Raw genomic sequence first — 19,011 nt, 5'->3', positions numbered from 1 at the left:
CAGGTCATGATCTCATGGTTCACAAGTTCCAGCTGAAGCTGGATCCTGCTTCAGCTTCTGTGTCTCCCTCTCTCTCTGGCCCTCGCCCACTAACACATACACTCTCTCTCTCAAAAGCAAATAAACATTAAAAAAATTTTTTTAATGTCTCTAAGAGTTTTTCATGCAAAAATGTAGAAGAGCAATTCATTGCTTTTTAACCATTTCATGGTATTCAACAGTATAGACATATTACAGTGACTGAACATTACTGTTTTGATGAACACTTAACGTGGTTTCCAACTTTTGGCTGTTGAAAACAATGTTATAATAAAAATACCAGTACATGTCTATGTACATGTATGTATTTCTTTGGAGAGGAATACTGATCAATGGATCTGCTACACTGAAGAATCTACATGCATTTTTTTTTTAAATGTTTATTTATTTTTGAGGGAGAGAGCGACAAAGTGTGAGCAAGGGAGGGGCAGAGAAAGAGGGAGACACAGAAATCAGAAGCAGGCTCCAGGCTCTGAGCTGTCAGCACAGAACCCAATGCGGGGCTTGAACTCATGAACTGTGAGATCATGACCTGAGCCAAAGTCAGAAGCCACCCGAATCTACATGTATTTAAAGTTTTATTCGTCAAATCAACTAAGCCCTCTGTGAAGGCCTCCAACAGTATACATATGCTGTTACTAATACTTGGTATTGAACTTCTCAATCTTTCAATATTTAATCAGTCTAATGGGTGACATTTTTCCTTGATTATAGTTGAGTAATATTTTACATTAGGGAGACAGTCCAACACAGTGATCTTAAGAACGAATTCTGAAAATAAACTACCGGGATTCACATTCTGGCCCTGCCACTTACTACATTTCAGACCATAGGCCAGATTTTAATTCACTGTGCCTCAAAGGAAAATGGTGATAATAGTCCTTATGCCTCAGAGGAGCACACTAACAAGTGAAATGAGTTAATATATGAAATAACCTTATATTAGTAATACACAGCATACACAGTAAATGATTGTTAGACATTCCTAACACATTTTGCCTGTTAGCTGTGTGCTCATTTTGTTATTTGCCTATTTGTTTCTTTTGCCAATTATCTTCTTTTTTGCTAATGTTAACAGTGGTGGTACAGGTGTTGATATTATGGTTGAGTTTAGTTTATTTCTTTACACTTTTATGTATTTACAAAATTCTTTACAATTAGCATAATCATTTTTATAATCAGAAAAAAAAAAGAGGAAGCACAGCTGAGATGTTAGCTTAAGTTACATTTTAAAATTCCTTACAGTTAAGGAAAGTTTATTTCTTGTCCAAACTGGTAAAAGGTTTATAATATTTACTTCCTAATCACCTATAGGTAAATATTGTTAACTTACAACCTCTTTTTAATAGTATTATTATAAAAGTCATTTCTTAATATAAACAACAGGATAAATATACTAGAAAAAACTTTTATAAGGTTATGATTTGTCTCACAAATTAGGGTATATTTTATACATAGCAGAGTATCTGATATTTAAAGCAAAGGTTTGTGACTGAAATCACAGCAATGGGCACATGTTTTGATTATGTTCAAGTCAGAATATGAATCATTGCCACACTACGTCTTACTCCTTGACATTTGCACTGATAAAATGAAAAAATGTTCTTTAGATCCATAATATCATAAATTCTAAAAGTTCAGGAAGTGTTTAGAATCTTCAAAATTTTTACTTAACCAAAATGCACATGTGGCACATAGTAAGTGATCAATAAATTTTGATTTAAAGAGCCTATAAAACTCCTCTCATACGTTGGTTTTCTTTTTTGTTTTCTTTTTATTTCAGAGAGAGAGTGCAAGTGGAGGGAGGGAGGGAGAGAGAGAAAGAGAGAGAAAGAATGGGAGAAAGGAAGAAAGAGGGATAGAGGGAGAGGGGAAAAGGGGGGAGAGAGGGAGAGAGAGAGAGGAGAGCGAGGAGAGGACAGAGGGAGAGGGGAGAGGAGAGAGGGAGAGAGGAAGAGAGGGAGAGAGGAAGAGAGGGAGAGAGGGACAGAGAGAGGAAGAGGGAGGGAGACAGAGACAGAGAGAGACAGAGGGAAAGGGAAAGAGAGAAAGAGAGAGAATATCTTAAGTAGGATCCATGCTGAGTATGGGACTCAATCCCAAAACCCTGAACATGACCTGAGCTGAATGCTGAGGTCATATGCTGAACCAACTGAACCACCCAGGCACCCCTCGTATGCCAATTTTAAAAATCTCTTGTATCATCTAGAAATTATATCAAAATATAATGGGAACAACAGTTAAATAACAAAGGTTATATTTAGATTCTGTGGGGAAAATGAATGTTGCCTGTGAAACTAGATAACCCATCATAAATGTTATTAATCAGGAAGATACTTATATCATGTACAAAAATGAATTTTAGATGTATTAAAGATGTCAATCTAAAAAAAATAAGTATTTTAGAAGGAAATTTGAGAATTTAAATAAACATTTAAGTAGGAAGACCATCCTAAGCAAAACCAGAAAAAACAAGAATTATAAAATAAACGCATATTAAACTATGTAAAAAGGAAAGCTTTCTGAATGGCAAAACATAATATAAACAAAATAATATAAACAAAAACTGAAAGACAAATATACACTAGAAAAGTTTATTTCAAGCATTTACATTAGCGTTCATATCCCCAGCATAAAAGAGATCCTACAGAAAGAAAGGAAAAATCCAAATCACCAACAGCATACAAAGACATTCTACTTTATAAAAATTGGAAAATACAAACTGGAGCCACCAGATGCCATTTATTTAATCCAGCAAAATAATAAACATTAAAAAGAGGAGTGGTAAGGAGAATTCAAGAAATGGCCAATCACAATACTGCTGGTAAAACTGTAAATTACTATAATCATTCTCGAAAGGAATCTGAAAACATCTTAAAATTAGAAATCTACATATGCTTTAACCTAAAAATAAAAGCACCAGTTCATCAGATATGCAAACAAAATAGTTACTCAAACACTGCTTATAAGAATAAGGGGGGAAAGCCTGAATATATAAAAGAAAAAAGGGTGAATAACTGGTATATTCATACTCTGCAGTATTGTGCAGCTTTCTTTTATAAAGGGAGGGAACTTGATTTATATTCATCTAGAGGGATAAGTAGATTGGGAAAAATAAACTGCAGGGGGTGCCTGGGTGGTTCAGAAGACTAAGCGTCGGATTCCTGATCTCAGTTCAGGTCATGATCTCATGATTCATGAAACTGAACCCTGCATCAGGCTCTATGCTGACAGAGCAGAGCCTGCTTGGAATTCTCTCTCTCTCTCTCTCTCTCTCTCTCTCTGCCCCTTCCCCACTTATGTGCATATTCCCTCTCTCAAAATAATAAACATTTAAATTCTTTTTAAAAATGTGCAAGAAAATGTGTATGGTATGAGCCCCGTTTTGCTAAACAGTAAGCAAGACAAGACTAACATCTATTCACATGCATAAATGTATAGCACAGAAGAAGGTACACAAATGACAGATAATGCAATACTGGTTACCACAGAGACTGGGAATAGGAAGAGACAAAATTTTCCTTATATGCACTTACTGTTCTAACAGTTACATTAAGCACAAACTACTTTCAGAATTAAAAAATAAACTTTAAGAATAAATGCCTAAATAAAAGAACCCCTCCTGCCCCATCATACAAGTGGAAGAAAACTTCACAAATCGAGAAAAGAAAAGTCAACAACACCCAGGGCACTACCAACCTGAGATGATAACCACGATAACCGCTGTCAACATTTTTTTCACACTTCATTTTACTATGTATTTATAGGATTGGTTTTTAAATCACTGTATGTTAACATGTATTCATACTCTGGTTTTGTTCATTTAATGGTTTAATATTAATATTTTTACATTTCTAGATGTTACTTTGTAAACAATTTTTATTGGCTACGTAATACACTTTATAAATATACTGTAATTTACTTAAACATAACACTCTGGCGGCCCTGAGGATATTTCCAATTTTGTGCAAATGATGTCTGAATTATATCAGCTTTGACAGACTACCCAAAAGTGAACTACTAGTGAAAGAGTATGAACATTCAAAAACATTCCTGAAACATATGCTCAAGTGTGTACTAATTACGACCAGCTATGAAGGCTGTGAGAAGGTTCTTCTCACAGAACTCCTATCAAAAAGAAGTGCCATAATTATTTTATTCTTGCTAATGTGATAGACAAAAAATGGTAACCTGTTATTTTAATATGCATTTAAAGTACATACATATATATATGATATACACAGTTACCTGTACTTTTTTGTGAATTCGCTATTTTTGCCTTTTTTGTCCACTTAATAATTAAATGCACCACCCTCATTTTCTGTTATTCTACTAAGAGTCTCAATTTGGCTTAAAAAAGGCTCTGTGATGAAGACTTTTAAATGAGGGTCAGTGGTTCATTAAGAACAGAATATAAAAAAAATACCAAACAACCAATATACACTATAATTTTTCAGCTTGAATCAGAAGTTCTATCAGAATTATTAAAAATGCAATACATTTTAGAACAATTACTGAATTTGATACCTGCTGAATTCCAAGGCACAAGTATAAGATACTGTCTGGATCATATTTTTCACCATTTGGTCTCCGCACCTCTTGGATAAACTGGCATAAACCCAAACTCAACTCAGCAAAAGTGCAGGACAGAATATCTTCCTTCAGCTTGATAGAACGGACTATGGAAAGGTAGAAAACATCTGAAATATTAACTTATAAGAAACACAGTAACATAACTTTATTCACTGAAAAACACTGACTACTACTGTGCCCCAAGGCATTGTGGTGAACACTGGTGAGTACACGGATTACAGACAAATCGAGCTCTCAGGGCTTTTTCGGTTAAAGAAATGAAAACAATGCAGTGCACCTGGTGTAACAGGTGTTATGACAGAGGTTTTATTTAAGAAGGATTCTAGGAAAGCAAATGAGGAACATCTAACAGGGAAGGGTCAGGTGAGATTCTGGAGGATGCGACACTAAGTCAGACCTTGAAAAGTGAAGAATTAAACAGGTGAATGAAGAATTCCAATCTCAGGATATAAAAAAATTTCCCACAGCATATTCCACAAAATACTAGCAAATGGGAGCTAGAGAAGACTGGGTTTCTAAGATCTAATAAATTTGGAAAACAGCAGGATATTATATCTACCTCTAAAGAATTCACAATGGTATAGAAAAGGCTTATTAAAAAGTTCTGAGAATATCTGCATAAAAATGCTATTTAACTTTCTCTAATTCAGATATTTGCATACAGAACACTTCAAATAACATAATAATTTTATGTCCTTAGAAATGCTAGAACACACAAAAAATGAAACGGTTCAGGGGATTTAGATGTACAGGAGAAAATCAAGAAGGGCAGATGGGGGCAGATCATGGTAAACCTCACACAGCATATTAAGGCTCTGAAAACAACTAAGAATTGAATTAATTTTACCAGGAGAGTTAACCCAGTTTGATTTGTAGAGATACGACTTCACTAGAGATCCTACTTCAATTCAGATTAGAATTGAAACATTCTTTCTAGTCATTGCTCCTCTGCATTGAGACAGATATCATGTTTCCAAAAATATACTTGAGTTCCCCTGATTTGATTTTGTAAAAGGTAAAAGTGGTGGCTCAGAAAGCAAGGCCCATGTTTGACCTTTTCACCAAGGCACTATCCACTATGTCTGGTACATACCTAGCACATAAATTCATTAAGTATATATTATTTTGACGAACGAGTAGCAAAAATGAGTAGGCATCCCCTGTGGCTATTACACTTAGACCTGGTAGTCTAATATAGTATTACCTCTCCATTCTCATTACCCTTCTTTCCTTTTTAATACAAAGAGTGCTATGGCTCAAAGTGGTTGGTAAAGGGACTAATAAAAGTACATAAGAGGAGTATTATTTATATCACTTTGTAGAGATTACACTTGATCTGTAGGAACTGAATGAGTCATAGACCACAGAAGCCACTAAGTGCTCCAATAAGCAGAGTGACATGTACCCAAAAGCCAGAAGGATAGACTGAGGTGAAGCCAAGAGTGCATGCAATTACTCTGCTGTTAGAAAGAAGGTATAGTTGGAAAGAGGCAAAAAAAAAAAAAAAAAACCCTAGTGACAAAGACATACTCATCCATTCCTGCTCTATCTCATTCCACAAAGATTATGGTAAGTATCTTACATAAAACAAAGATAATAAAAAAGGAAAACATAAAATGAAAACAAAAGTTTAGAGTAGGAATTTCAAAACCAGGGAGTAGGGGGAAGGGGGGAGAGCAGTTAAAGTGGACTCTAAAATTATACACTGTTGTCCTGTGTGGAGTGTTTTATCGGGTTCCAAGTTTCCCAGCACCTGAATAGTCTCACAGAGCTTGTTATTAGGAAAAATTTCTACAGAGGAGGCAAGGCTTTTCCAGGTACTTTTCTCAACACCACCACCAACAAAAGAAGTCCCATGTGGGGTAGGTTACAGATACAGGGCTCAAGAAGGCAGATTTGAGCCACCTGCACAGTGTCGGAAAAAGGAACAAAATTCCTCATATTTGCATAACAAATTCATGCCCATACAACCCTACCTTTATAACAAGCTCTTTATAACTGAGAGTAGGATATTAATTTCTCTCTTTTACCATAACACTTCAAATTTTAAATATTCCATTTACAAATTTTAAATCAACAATAATATTAAAAGTGATTCAGAGAATTCAGACTACAAGCAGAGAAATGATTTTTACCTCTACAGCCTGGCTCTGAGGATTCTTGAGACAGGGCATGGTCTTGAGCATTTCCTAAAGGGTCAGAACATGGGCTAGATGCAGCATGTTCAACACCTGACAAGGAGAGAAAAAGAAATAAGAAGTTTAAATAAAAATGGGGAAAATTTTTAATTAAGCCAAAACCATAGTTTTATGGGATTTTTGACCTAGTATGTTATCCCTTCTGTGTACACTAATGACTTACACTCAACCTCCCAAGCCCCTTAATTAAGATACAAATTCATGCTGTGTATTTACCGCCACATTTCAGATCACCCTGCTCTTCCTTGGCATTTTTCCACTGAACCCAGTTCTTCCAGGCATTTACCCCGTACATGTATTTCAGTGTCATCCCAGACACTGAGCACCCCTGAAAAGCTCCTTGAATAAGACTTCTGGGCTCCACAGCCACTATAGACTTCTTCCGTCCCTGTAAGAATTCCAAAAATTTACAGAATATAAAATTTAGTTTTGAATCTTTAAGAAACAAGTTCTCAAAGAAGGGAATAAGTTTACATAATATGCAATTTATTATTAGATCCTAAAGATTCAGAATTCTTAAAGCTAGAAAGACCTTTAAAGGTTAACCCAATCCATATGAGAAAAGAAAAAGAGAGAGTTAAAATGCAGAACTGTAAAGATTACTAACACTTGGGTACTCACTATGCTCCAGATACTGGACCCACCCAATGAGGTATGAACAACCGTTTATAACACTCAGGTCTATTTCATGGAAAACAAGAGTAGATCATATTCTGGGACAAAAAAACAAGCCTCCATAAAGTCTCTAACTATAATCAAGTTAAACCAGATACCAGTAATGGTACAATATTAAGAAAATCCTCAAAAATTGGAAATTAACCAACACATTTATAAATACTCATACTCAAAGAAGCCACAAATGTAATGAGAAAATATTCTGAACTTCAGTGAAAATGAAAACAAAGCATCATTTTCCCCCATAGTGCTAAAGCTTACAATGACATTTACAGTATTAAAATCTTTCTATGAAAAATAAGTCTAAAATCAATAATCTATCTTTATCTTAAGGAACTAGGAAAAGTAGGGGCACCTAGGTGGCTCAGTCAATTAAAATCCAACTTCAGCTCAGGTCATGATCTCACGGTTTGTGGGTTTGAGCCCCACATCAGGCTCTGTGCTGACAGCTTGGAGCCTGGAGCCTGCTTTGGATTCTGTGTCTCCCCGCCTCTCTCTGCCCCTGCCTCGCTCATGCTCGGTCTCTCTCTCAAAAGAATAAATAAACATTAAAAAAAAATTTAAAAAAAAAACTAGAAAAAGAAGACCATATTAAAACCCAAAGTAAAATAATGAAAGAATAAAAGGAAAAAAAAATGAAAAAATGATAGAGAAAAATTAATAAAATTAACAAGTTGGTTCTTGGAGCACCTGAGTGGCTCAGTTGGTTAAGCACCCAACTCTTGATTTTGGCTCAGGTCATGATCTCAGGGTCATGAGACTGAATCCCACAGCAGACTCTGCAATGGCTATGGAACCTGCTTTCTCTCTCTTCCTTTCTCTCCTTCTCCCTCCCTCCCCTCCCTCTCCCACTCACATTCTCTCAAAAAACGAAAAACAAAACCTGGTTCTTTTAAAAGATAGAAATGTTTAATAAATTTCTAGCTAGAAGGATCAAGAAAAAAAGAGAGGAAACACAAATTACCAATACCTGATCCTACAGACATTAAAAAGATAATGACAATGCTGTGAACAGTGTTATGCCAATGAACTCAACAAGTCAGATGAAATGAACAAACTTCCTGAAAGACACAAACTAATAAAGCTTACCATAGAAGAAATGAATAACCTAAACAACCAAACATTAAATTCATGGTTTAAAAATGTCCTATAAAAACCCTTCAGACCCAACAATAAAGTAATTATATAAATTATATTTCAGAAAACAGAAAAAGGAGGAAATACTAACTCAATGTATGCCCTGAGAACAAAGCCAGTCATTACAAGAAAACTACAGCTCAATTATCTCTCTGAAGGAGATATTTATAAGACCTTAATGATGTATTAGCAAACTGAATCCAGCAATATATAAAAGAATAAAAACATCAAAAGTAAGATTCATCTCTTGAATGCAAAGTTAGTTTATCATTCAAATAATTAATATATTTCATCATTTAAAAAATTTTTTAAGTTTATTTATTTTGAGAGAGAGCATGTGCACAAGCAAGGGAGGGGCAGAGACAGTCTGAGAGAGAATCCCAAGCACGCTCTCCACTGTCAGTGTTGAGCTCAACACAGGGCTCAAACTCACAACTCCAACTCACAAACTGTGAGATCAAGGGTCAGATGCCGAAATCAAGAGTCAGATGCTTAACAGACTGAGACACCCAGGCGCTCCTGTATGTCATCATTTTAATAGGTTCAGAAAAGAAAAAACAGATGATCATTTCAATAGTTACAAGAGAGTCACCTGACAAAGTTCAACACACAATCATGATAAAAAATTCTCAGCAAATTAAAAACAGAAGAGAACTTCCTGGACCTATGGAGGCCATCTACGAGAAACTTACAGGTAATATCCTACTTAATATTTTAAGACTGAGGGGCACCTGGCTGGCTCAGATAGTAAAACATGTGACTCTTGATCGTGGGATCATGAGTTTGAGCCTCATGTTTGGTGTAGAGATTACTTAAAAATAAAATCTTTAAGGGGCGCCTGGGTGGCTCAATTGGTTAAGTGTCTGACTTTGGCTCAGGTCATGATCTTGCAGTTTGTGGGTTCAAGCCCCGCCTTGGGCTCTGTGCTGACAGCCAGCTCAGAGCCTGGAGCCTGCTTCGGATTCTGTGTCTCCCTCTCTCTCTGATTCTCCCCTGCTCACGCTGTATCCCTCTCAGAAATAAACAAAACATTAAAATAAATAAATAAATAAAATCTTTAAAACAAACACTACAGGACTGAACACTCGCCCTAAGATTGAGAACAGACATGAAGATCTGCTTTCACCACAAATATTCAACATTGTACTAAAGAGCCTAAGTAGTCCAATATATCAAAAAATAAAAGGGGCGCCTGGGTGGCTTAGTTGGTTAAGCGTCCGACTTTCGCTTAGGTCATGATCTCGCGGTTCGTGGGTTCGAGCCCCGCGTCGGGCTCTGTGCTGACTGCCAGCTCAGAGCCTGGAGCCTGTTTCAGTCTGTGACTCCCTCTCTCTCTGACCCTCCCCTGCTCACGCTGTCTCTCTCTCTCTCCTAGAAATAAATAAAAACATTAAAAAAAAAAAGAAAAAAGAAAAAAGAAAATGCATTAATATTAGAAAGGAAAGACTAAAACAATCTTTATTCACAAATAATATGACTGTCTAGGTAGAAAATTCTAAAGATTTTGATTGAGCAAAATCACGACACATAAACTCAATATAGAAAAAATAATCTCTATTTTTATATGACAATGAGGAATACTAGAAAATGAAATTAAAAATAATACTACTTGGGGCATCTGGTGGCTCACTTGGTTAAGTGTCCAACTTTGGCTCATAATCTCACAGTTCCTAAGTATGACCCTGCACTGGGGTCCTTGCTGTCACTACAGAGCCTGCTTCATATCCTATGTCCCCTTCTCTCTCTGCCCCTCCCCTACTCATATGCAAGCTCTCTCTCTCTCTCAAAAATAAACATCTAAAATTTTTGTTTTTTATTTATTTATTTTTTTAATGTTTTATTTATTTCTAGGAGAGAGAGAGAGAGACAGCGAGCAGGGGAGGGGCAGAGAGAGAGTCACAGACTCTGAAACAGGCTCCAGGCTCTGAGCTGGCAGTCAGCACAGAGCCCGACGCGGGGCTCAAACCCACGAACAGCGAGATCATGACCTGAGCGAAAGTCGGACGCTTAACCGACTAAGCCACCCGGGCGCCCCCTAAAATTTTTAAAATAAAAAATAATGCTTAAAACAGGGTCAAAATAAATCTTAAATACTTATTAGATAAATTTTCAAAAGTATGTTTAAAATAAAACATATAAAACACTGCTAAGAGAAATTAAAAATGATCTAAATAAAGGAGTAAAACAATATTCATAGACTGGACAGCTCAATATTGCTAATGTATCAATTCTCTGCAAATTGGTCTATGGATTCAGAATGGCCCCCAAAGTTCCAGCAGCCTTTTCTGTAAACACTGACAAGCTGATTCAAAAATTTATATGGATATGTGAATAACAATTTTTGAAAATGAACAACAATGTTGGAAGACTTATACTCCTGATTTCAAGACTCACTGTAAAGCTACAATAATCAAGACAGTTGGTACTGTATTAAAAAGGACACATAAATCAATGGAACAGAATCAGTTTCAGAAACAGATGGACATATATAGTCATTTGATTTAACAAAAGTGCAATGTAATTCAATGAGGGAAAGGACAGACTTTTCCCAGATGGTACTAAAACAATGGGATACCACATATAAAAATAATAATAAACCTTGACATTTGCCTGAACTCACATATAAAAATGATCTCAAAATGGATCAGAGACACATAAAATCTAAAGTATAAAACCAGAACAAAACATAAGACAATATCTTAGTTGCCACAGGGTAAGCAAAGACTTACACATGGTATTCTTAAAAGCATGAATAAGAAAAGAATTAAAAATTGATGAAAACAGACTTTGACAAATTCAGAAAGTTCTGTTCTTCACCATTAAGAAAAAAAAAACAATAGCATAGAAGCAAAAGTCATGTTTGAGAAAAGAATTATGTTCATAATAAAGAACACTTACATCACAGTAAGATAACCACCCCCCCAAAAAATGTGTAAGAGGGGCACCTGGGTGGCTCAGTTAGTTGAGCATCCCGACTCTTGATTTCAGTCATGATCTCACAGTTCATGAGCTTGATCAAGCCCTGCACTGGGCTTTGTAATGACACTGAAGAGCCTGCTTGGGATTGTCTCTCCTTCTCTCTCTGCCCCTCCCCTGCTTGCAAGTGTGCTGGCTCTTGTTCTCTCTCTTTCAAAATAAATACTTTCAAAAAATAATAAGGTAGTAAGTTTTTTTTAAGAAATGTGCAAGAGTTTTGAATGGAAACCGTACCAAAGAAAATATAAAAATAACAAATATACACATGGAAAGATATCCAATATCATCAGTTATTAGGAAAATATAAACTAAAGCCACAGTGACATACCACTACAAATTCACTAGAATGGTAAAGACTAAAAACTGAAAATAGCAAGTATTAGCAAAGTCATGGAGCAGATTGGAACTCATACACTGCTGGTGGAAATTCCAAACAATACATTTACTACTCCGGAGAACAGTTTGACAGCTTTCCTACAAAGTTAAAAATACACATACAATAAGACCTAGCAATCCCCTCCTGGGTGTATTTCATCAAATGAAACGATATGTTCACACAGAGATTTGTATGAAAATGTTCACAGAAGCTGTATCTGAAATAGCCCCAAACAGGAACTAATCCAAATTACCATCAACTGTTAAACTGTGGTTTCTCCATTCAATGAAATGCTACTCAGAAATAAAAAAGAATGAATGGTCTTCCTGATATATGCAACAATGTAGATGAATCTCAAAACCATTATGCTAAGTGAAAGAAGTCAGACAGGGAAAACTACAAATCACATAATTTCATTTATATGAAATTACAGAAATGGCAAAGCAGTAGCATTTGAAATCAGTCTGCAAAGCAGATGGGTGATTATCAAGAACTGGAAAAGAAAAACTACAAGAGGTCCCAGGGGAGGTTTCAGTAGAGTAGAAGGGTTATGGTTGTGGTGGTAGTTATGTACTTAATATATTTGACAGAGCCCCTCAAATATTATACTTAAAATTTATGAACTTTTAGGGGAGCCCAGGTGGCTCATTAGTTGAGCATCTGACTTAAGCTCAGGTCATGATCTCATGGTTTGTGGGATTGAGCCCAGTGTCAGGCTCTGTGCTAACAGCTCGGAGCCTGGAGCCTGCTTCCAATTCTGTGTCTCCCCCTCTCTCTCTGCCCCTTCCCCGCTCCCGCTCTCTCTCTCTCACAAATAAACATAAAAAAATTTTTTTTTAATTTATGAACTTTTAGATGCAATTATAACTCAATAAGGCTAATTAAAAAAAATAAGGCTATTACTTTGTAATTTTACTATGGGAAAGCCCTGTCAATATGAGAAAATGTCCACATGAATCTCACTAATATATTATGTAAAATAATAAACCTCATTATACTAAAAAAGAGCTAAATTTAGAAGTTTTAAGAAACAGTATACAAGTATTTTAAAAAGCTTTTTAAAGAAACAGAAAACATCCTCAATTATAAAAACAAAATGAGCCTGTTAGAAGAAATATAAAGTAAAAGATAATTTTTTTAACAGCAGTAATCTGTCATTTATTTTTATTATTTTACGTTAATCAAGTATAATACATATACATTTATAAAGGTCTATAAATCTAGAAATTTCATGATTATGTGGCACATTACAGGTGTGGCATCATATGCTATTTAGAGAGGCAGGAATGCTGCCTTTACTTGTGTCTATATGGCTGAAGCCTGGGCCGTGACTTAGTATATGCTCAGTAGCTCATCAATCCCTACTAAGTCCTAGATGACTTAGTGTAACATAGGTTAGTAACAAAACAGAGTAACAAACCACCAGGAAACTGTAAACTTGCCTGGTTATACTTCTATCCGCTGGGAAAGGAATAATGATGATACAGACCATGACAATCACAAGAAACATCTGAGCAGCTACATAATAACAACCATATACTTACCCAAGGGATACAGAAATGCTGATGCATAGGAGCACATGTACCCCAATGTTCATAGCAGCACTCTCAACAATAGCTAAAACATGGAAAGAGCCTAAGTGTCCATCAACGGACGAATGGATCAAGAAGATGTGGTTTATCTATATCATGGAATACTACATGGCAATGAGAAAGAATGAAATCTGGCCATGTGTAGCAACATGGATGGACCTTGAGGGTGTTATGCTGAGCGAAATAAGTCAGGCAGAGAAGGACAAATATCATATGTTTGCACGTATAGGAGGATTAGGAGGAACTTGACGGAGGAACAAGGGGGAGAAGAAGGGTGGAAATGGTGGGGGAAAGGGAGAGAGGCAAACCATGAGAGACTCTTGAATGCTGACAAAAACTGAGGACTGATGGATATGGGGGGGAGGAGGGATGGGCATGGAGGAGGACACTTGTGGGGATGAGCACTGAGTGTTATGTGGAAACTAATTTGACAATAAACTATTTGCAAAAAAAAAAATGAATAAATAAAGATTAAAAAAAATAAAATAAAAAAAACAAAAACAAAAACAACCATATGCTAAGCATTTGCCCTGTGTTGTGCTGGGAGACTTGTCTCAGTACCTCTATTATCATAACATGAGGTTTACACATCCCTTTAAAATATTCAAAAGATATAGTTCTTGATTATAAGAAACAAAACTAAAGGCACAAAAATACTATGTTGTACAAAACAATATATAAAATACTGTGACCCTGGCTGTTACAGAGTTTTGTAAACAGCAAGAATTAATGAACACCAAAGGAAAGAAAATGCTCGGAAAATTAAGCTACTGCTTACTCTTCGTCTGGGCTGAGGGAAGCCATCTCTGTGCCGTCGTCTTGTTCGGGAACGTGCCTGGATTCCCTGTCCTTTATTCAGTGGGTCAAATGATTCTATTAATAATAAGCAGAAAGCATAATTTGAGATAAATAACTAGAGATTTATATAAAGACTTAGAGGGAGAAAATATCAGGTAATCACTATTAATTATTTTGTTTGTGATAAAATAAGGATCTTACTTCTATTCTTAATAGAAACAAAAGATACAGCACTTAAAAACTTCATTAATGATGAAGGAAACCTCCTACAAGAAATGTTAAAAAAAATTAACCACTTTATTATTTAACCTTCAACGGTAGGGACCATTTGTGCCTTAGGTTATCACACAGTCTAACTGCTTCATAAGGTCAATTCAGAGTTCTACCAATCTCCTAAAATCAAGAGTATTTTATGTTGCACAAACCCGATGGAAAATCTGCTTCCAGATCCTGCTCAGTTTCCCCTTTGGAGAACTGCTTCAATTCTGAATCAGCCTCCTGCACAGCATTTGACTTTAAGGCATAATGATTCAACTCTTCCTCCCAGCTATGTGGCGTAGATACTGCCTCTGATTCAAGATCACCACTGTATGTACTGCCTTGGTCTGAAATATACAGAAAACAAACAAATGCTCAAAATAAGATGGACCTTATACATGCTCAGAAACCTTCCTGAAACCCTGAGTAACAAAACCAAGATATGTCTGCTGATTTAACTAGGTACACTCAAAAGTGAAGTAACTTCTTCACCAGCCTCACAAAACTGACTTCATATTCTTGGTACACACTTTAAAGCATTCGCTCAATTAATCCTTAAAATCAACTATCCGAGGTACCTTTTATTATTCTCATTACACATTAGCATATAATCAAAGACATCTGATGCTCCCTATGAATAGCTAAAATTACAAATATTAAATCCAAGAATACTAATACTTTATGGGTTTCTACGACTGAAGATAATATTTCTAAGATCTGAAATATATGTACAATTACAAACCTTTTTCAAAAATCTTGGTGTCTAAAAAGAGCTCCTGTTCAGAAGTTTGGGATCCTAAAGAAAAAGAAGTAAATAATTGAACAACTTACATGTATTCAAAAAGCAAAGTGCATCTCAAATGAAATGACTACATTTTATAAGTAAGTCATACTAGGGAGTGCTAAGAAAATAGCCTTCATATGCAGGGGCACCTGGACGGCTCAGTCGGTTAAGCATTCAATTTCAGCTCAGGTCATGACTTCATGGTTCATGAGTTCAAGCCCCACTTGGAATTCTATTCCCTTCTCTCTTTGCCCTTTCCCCACTCATTCTCTCCCTCCCTCTTTCTCTCTCTCTCTCTCAAAACAAATAAATAAAAAAATAGACTTCATATGCAGGAAGCATGATTCATTAATAAAATTAGGCATGAGAGATAAATTATGACCCATAAAAGTGGTTACACTTCCAAGGTACCAGTATGAGATAAGTCATGTCAAGAGAGATCTTTATTTTGGATTTTATACTCCTGTGCTTTCTGAAATTTTTTTCTTTACCATGAACCACACACACATATATAATTTATTTACAAATTGACAAAATACTCTTTGAGTTGCTTTTTCCTCCCAAAATATACTTTACCATTACACTGAAAAACTACTAGACTTAGAATATAAATATGTTACATGAACAATCAGCACATGAACAAAACCGAACACAGTTCTATCAATTAACTACTTTAAAAGTAAAAAGCTTAAGGATTTAAGGGCACCTAGGTGGCTCAGTAGGTTAAGCATCCAACTTTGGCTCAGATCATGATCTCATAGCTCTTGGATTCGAGGCCTACATTGGGTTCTGTGCTGACAGCTCAGAGTCTGGAGCCTGCTTCAGATTCTGTCTCCCTCTCACACTGCCACTTCCCCATTCTTTCTCTCTCTCTCTCAAATGTAAATATTAAAACAAATTTTTTTAACTTAAAAATATAAAAGCAAAAAGATTAAGGATTTAAGGTAAAAAAAAAAAAAGGCTTTTTAGAACCCAAGGAAATAGCTTTTCTCTAAAATCAAACATAAATTAGCCAGTTCCCTTCAGATGGATTTCATTTCTCCCTCCTTTATGTTTCTAATGCTTGTTTTTCGTTGCTTTTTTTTTTTTTTTAATTTCTGAGAGAAAGACAGAGATAGCGTGAGCAGGGGAGGGTCAGAGAGAGAGGGAGATACAGAATCTGAAACAGGCTCCCAGCTCTGAGCTGGATGTCAGCACAGAGCCCAGTGCAGGGCTTGAACCCATGAACCATGAGATCATGACTTGAGCCGAAGTCAGACGCTTAACTGACTGAGCCATGCAGGCTCACCACACCCCTTTATGTTTCTAAACCATTAGATTCTACTTACACTATAGTGATTACGACTATCTGTCTTTAAAAAAAAATTTTTTTTACATTATTTATTTTTGAGAGACAGAGAGAGAAAGAGCACACGTGGGGGAGGGGCAGAGAGAGAATGTGACACGGATCCGAAGCAGGCTTCAGGCTCCGAGCTGTCACAACAGAGCCCAATGCAGGGCTCAAATTCACAAACTGTGAAATCATGACCTGAGCCGAAGTTGGATACTTATCTGACTGAGCCACCGAGGTGCTCCACAACTATCTGTCTTAAAGCTTAGTTCTGAATGTTTTCTCAGTCTGACTCAATTTTTAGGTTAAGGCAGAGTCATGGTATTTGTGAAGAAGCACCTGAAAAATGTTAACTGTTTTTTAAAATTATTTTTAATGTTTATTATTTTTGAGAGAGACAGAGAACAAGTAGGGGAGGGACAGAAAGAGGGAGACACAGAATCTCCCTCATGATCATGAGATCATGACCTGAGCTGAAGTCAGACACTCAACTGAAGTGAGCCACCTAGGCACCCCAAAATGTAAACTATTAATGTGAGTGGAAAGCCAACTTAAAATGAGGTTTATTATCAGGAATGGCTTGAACTTCCAAACTAAATATCAGAAATTATAAGATCAAGCATAAGGGGGAATAGTCTAAGACATTAAAATCCACATACAAATAGGTCCAAATTATGAGATTATACACTAGAAAGCAAAATGAGACCAGAAACCATGGGATAATAACCAGGAAGCTTTTTATGCATCTCTCAGAATATTATGATTTTAAAACTTAACGGGAACACTAGAGGAGAGTTGGTATTTTGTTTTTAAATGTTATAGGTTTGGGGCGCTTGGGAGGCTCAGTTGTTAAGCATCTGACTTCGGCTCAGGTCATGATCTTACAGTTCGTGGGCTCAAGCCCCCCATCAGGCTCTTTGCTGATAGCTCAGAGGCTGGTACCTGTTTCAGAGTCTCCTTATCTCTCTGCCCCTCCCTCACTTCCGCACTGTCTCTCTCTCTCTCTCTCTTCCAAAAATAAATAAATGTTAAAAAAAAAATGCCACAGTGTTCAGAAAATCATCCAGCATTTATTATGCAAAATTTAAACCATAGCTTTGTAAAATCCATCACTAAAAAAAGGAAAAAATTGTCAAAAAAAAAAATTTCTTGACTCATCAGTGATACAGGAAAAGGCCTTTGTGTATTTTAACTATCAAACACCATTTTCTCTATCTCTTCTTATATCCAAAAACCAAGAAGGTGCTCACTAAGGCTAGAAACCTTTCTGGATATGTACTGCTAGTACTGGTTACTATCATCTACTTTGGAGGCAGACAGACCCGAATTCAACCTCTGGTTCCATCACTTCCTGATTGCACAACCAGAGCAAGTAGGATATCCTATTTTCCAAATGAGGAATCTAAAGTAAACAGTACCCTCTTCATAGTGTTGTTGTAAAGGTTAAATGAGATGATGGACACAGTGCATTTAGGACATGCCTACGGTATGTAAGCACAAAACTACTGTTCTTATTGTTATTCTACCCTCACAGAAGAGTGATTTATCTATAGGTTATGTTGAGCCAAATGGTTTTCTGTCATAACGTTCTATTTACTTTCTGTGAACATGCTGATTATTTATTATACACTAGGAATTCTTATATGGGGATAATGGCTTTGAATACAGGAATAAAGCCAGAAAATAATCATGAAAATGGATTTACCGCTTATTTTTCTGGAATCATTACAAACTAAAAACTATGTTGACTATTAATATGTAGTTTTATAAAAAGGACAGAAGTTTCAAAGGTATCAACAAGTTTAGGGGTGCCTGGTTGGCTCAGTCGGTTAAGTGTCCAACTTCGGCACAGGTCATGATCTCACGGTTTGTGGGTTAGAGCCCTGCATCGAGTTCTGTGCTGGCAGCTCAGAGCATGGAGCCTGTTTCAGATTCTGTGTCTCCCTCTCTCTCTGCCCCTCCTCTGCTCACACTCTCTGTCTCAAAAATAAATAAAAATATTTATATTTTTATATTTATATTTAATAAATATATTATATATATTTATTTATATATATAAATATAATATAATATAATAAATTATATATTTATATAAAATTGTATTAAAAAATTTTTTAACAAAAAAACAGGTTTAACAAATCTATAAATTTGGTATTTAAACACAAATAAAGCTTTTAGAAACATCTTTACTATCCAATACTTAAAATTACTTGAGATACCTGAAAAGTGTGTATTTACTTTCTTTCTGTACTTTA

General features: G+C 36.0%; 1 protein-coding gene across 6 annotated transcripts in view; it reads right to left on the bottom strand.

Moving 5' to 3' along the window:
- ZMYM4 (zinc finger MYM-type containing 4) overlaps positions 1-19,011 on the bottom strand; it is a 156,207-nt gene that overhangs the window by 12,422 nt on the left and 124,774 nt on the right. For all 6 annotated transcript variants that reach the window (XM_039251707.1, XM_039251709.1, XM_039251704.1 and 3 more), the window contains 6 exons: positions 15,385-15,438; positions 14,810-14,989; positions 14,365-14,459; positions 7,047-7,218; positions 6,768-6,863; positions 4,567-4,718 (listed from right to left, as the gene is read on the bottom strand). In XM_039251707.1, coding sequence (XP_039107638.1) covers positions 4,567-4,718; positions 6,768-6,863; positions 7,047-7,218; positions 14,365-14,459; positions 14,810-14,989; positions 15,385-15,438 — 749 coding nt within the window. The remainder of the gene's footprint in view (positions 1-4,566; positions 4,719-6,767; positions 6,864-7,046; positions 7,219-14,364; positions 14,460-14,809; positions 14,990-15,384; positions 15,439-19,011) is intronic.

The sequence above is a fragment of the Hyaena hyaena genome, unplaced genomic scaffold (assembly GCF_003009895.1).
Source record: "Hyaena hyaena isolate Hyena2069 unplaced genomic scaffold, ASM300989v1 scaffold_397, whole genome shotgun sequence".
In the NCBI taxonomy this organism is placed as follows: domain Eukaryota; kingdom Metazoa; phylum Chordata; class Mammalia; order Carnivora; family Hyaenidae; genus Hyaena; species Hyaena hyaena.
This window is presented reverse-complemented; position numbering and strand designations above follow the sequence as displayed.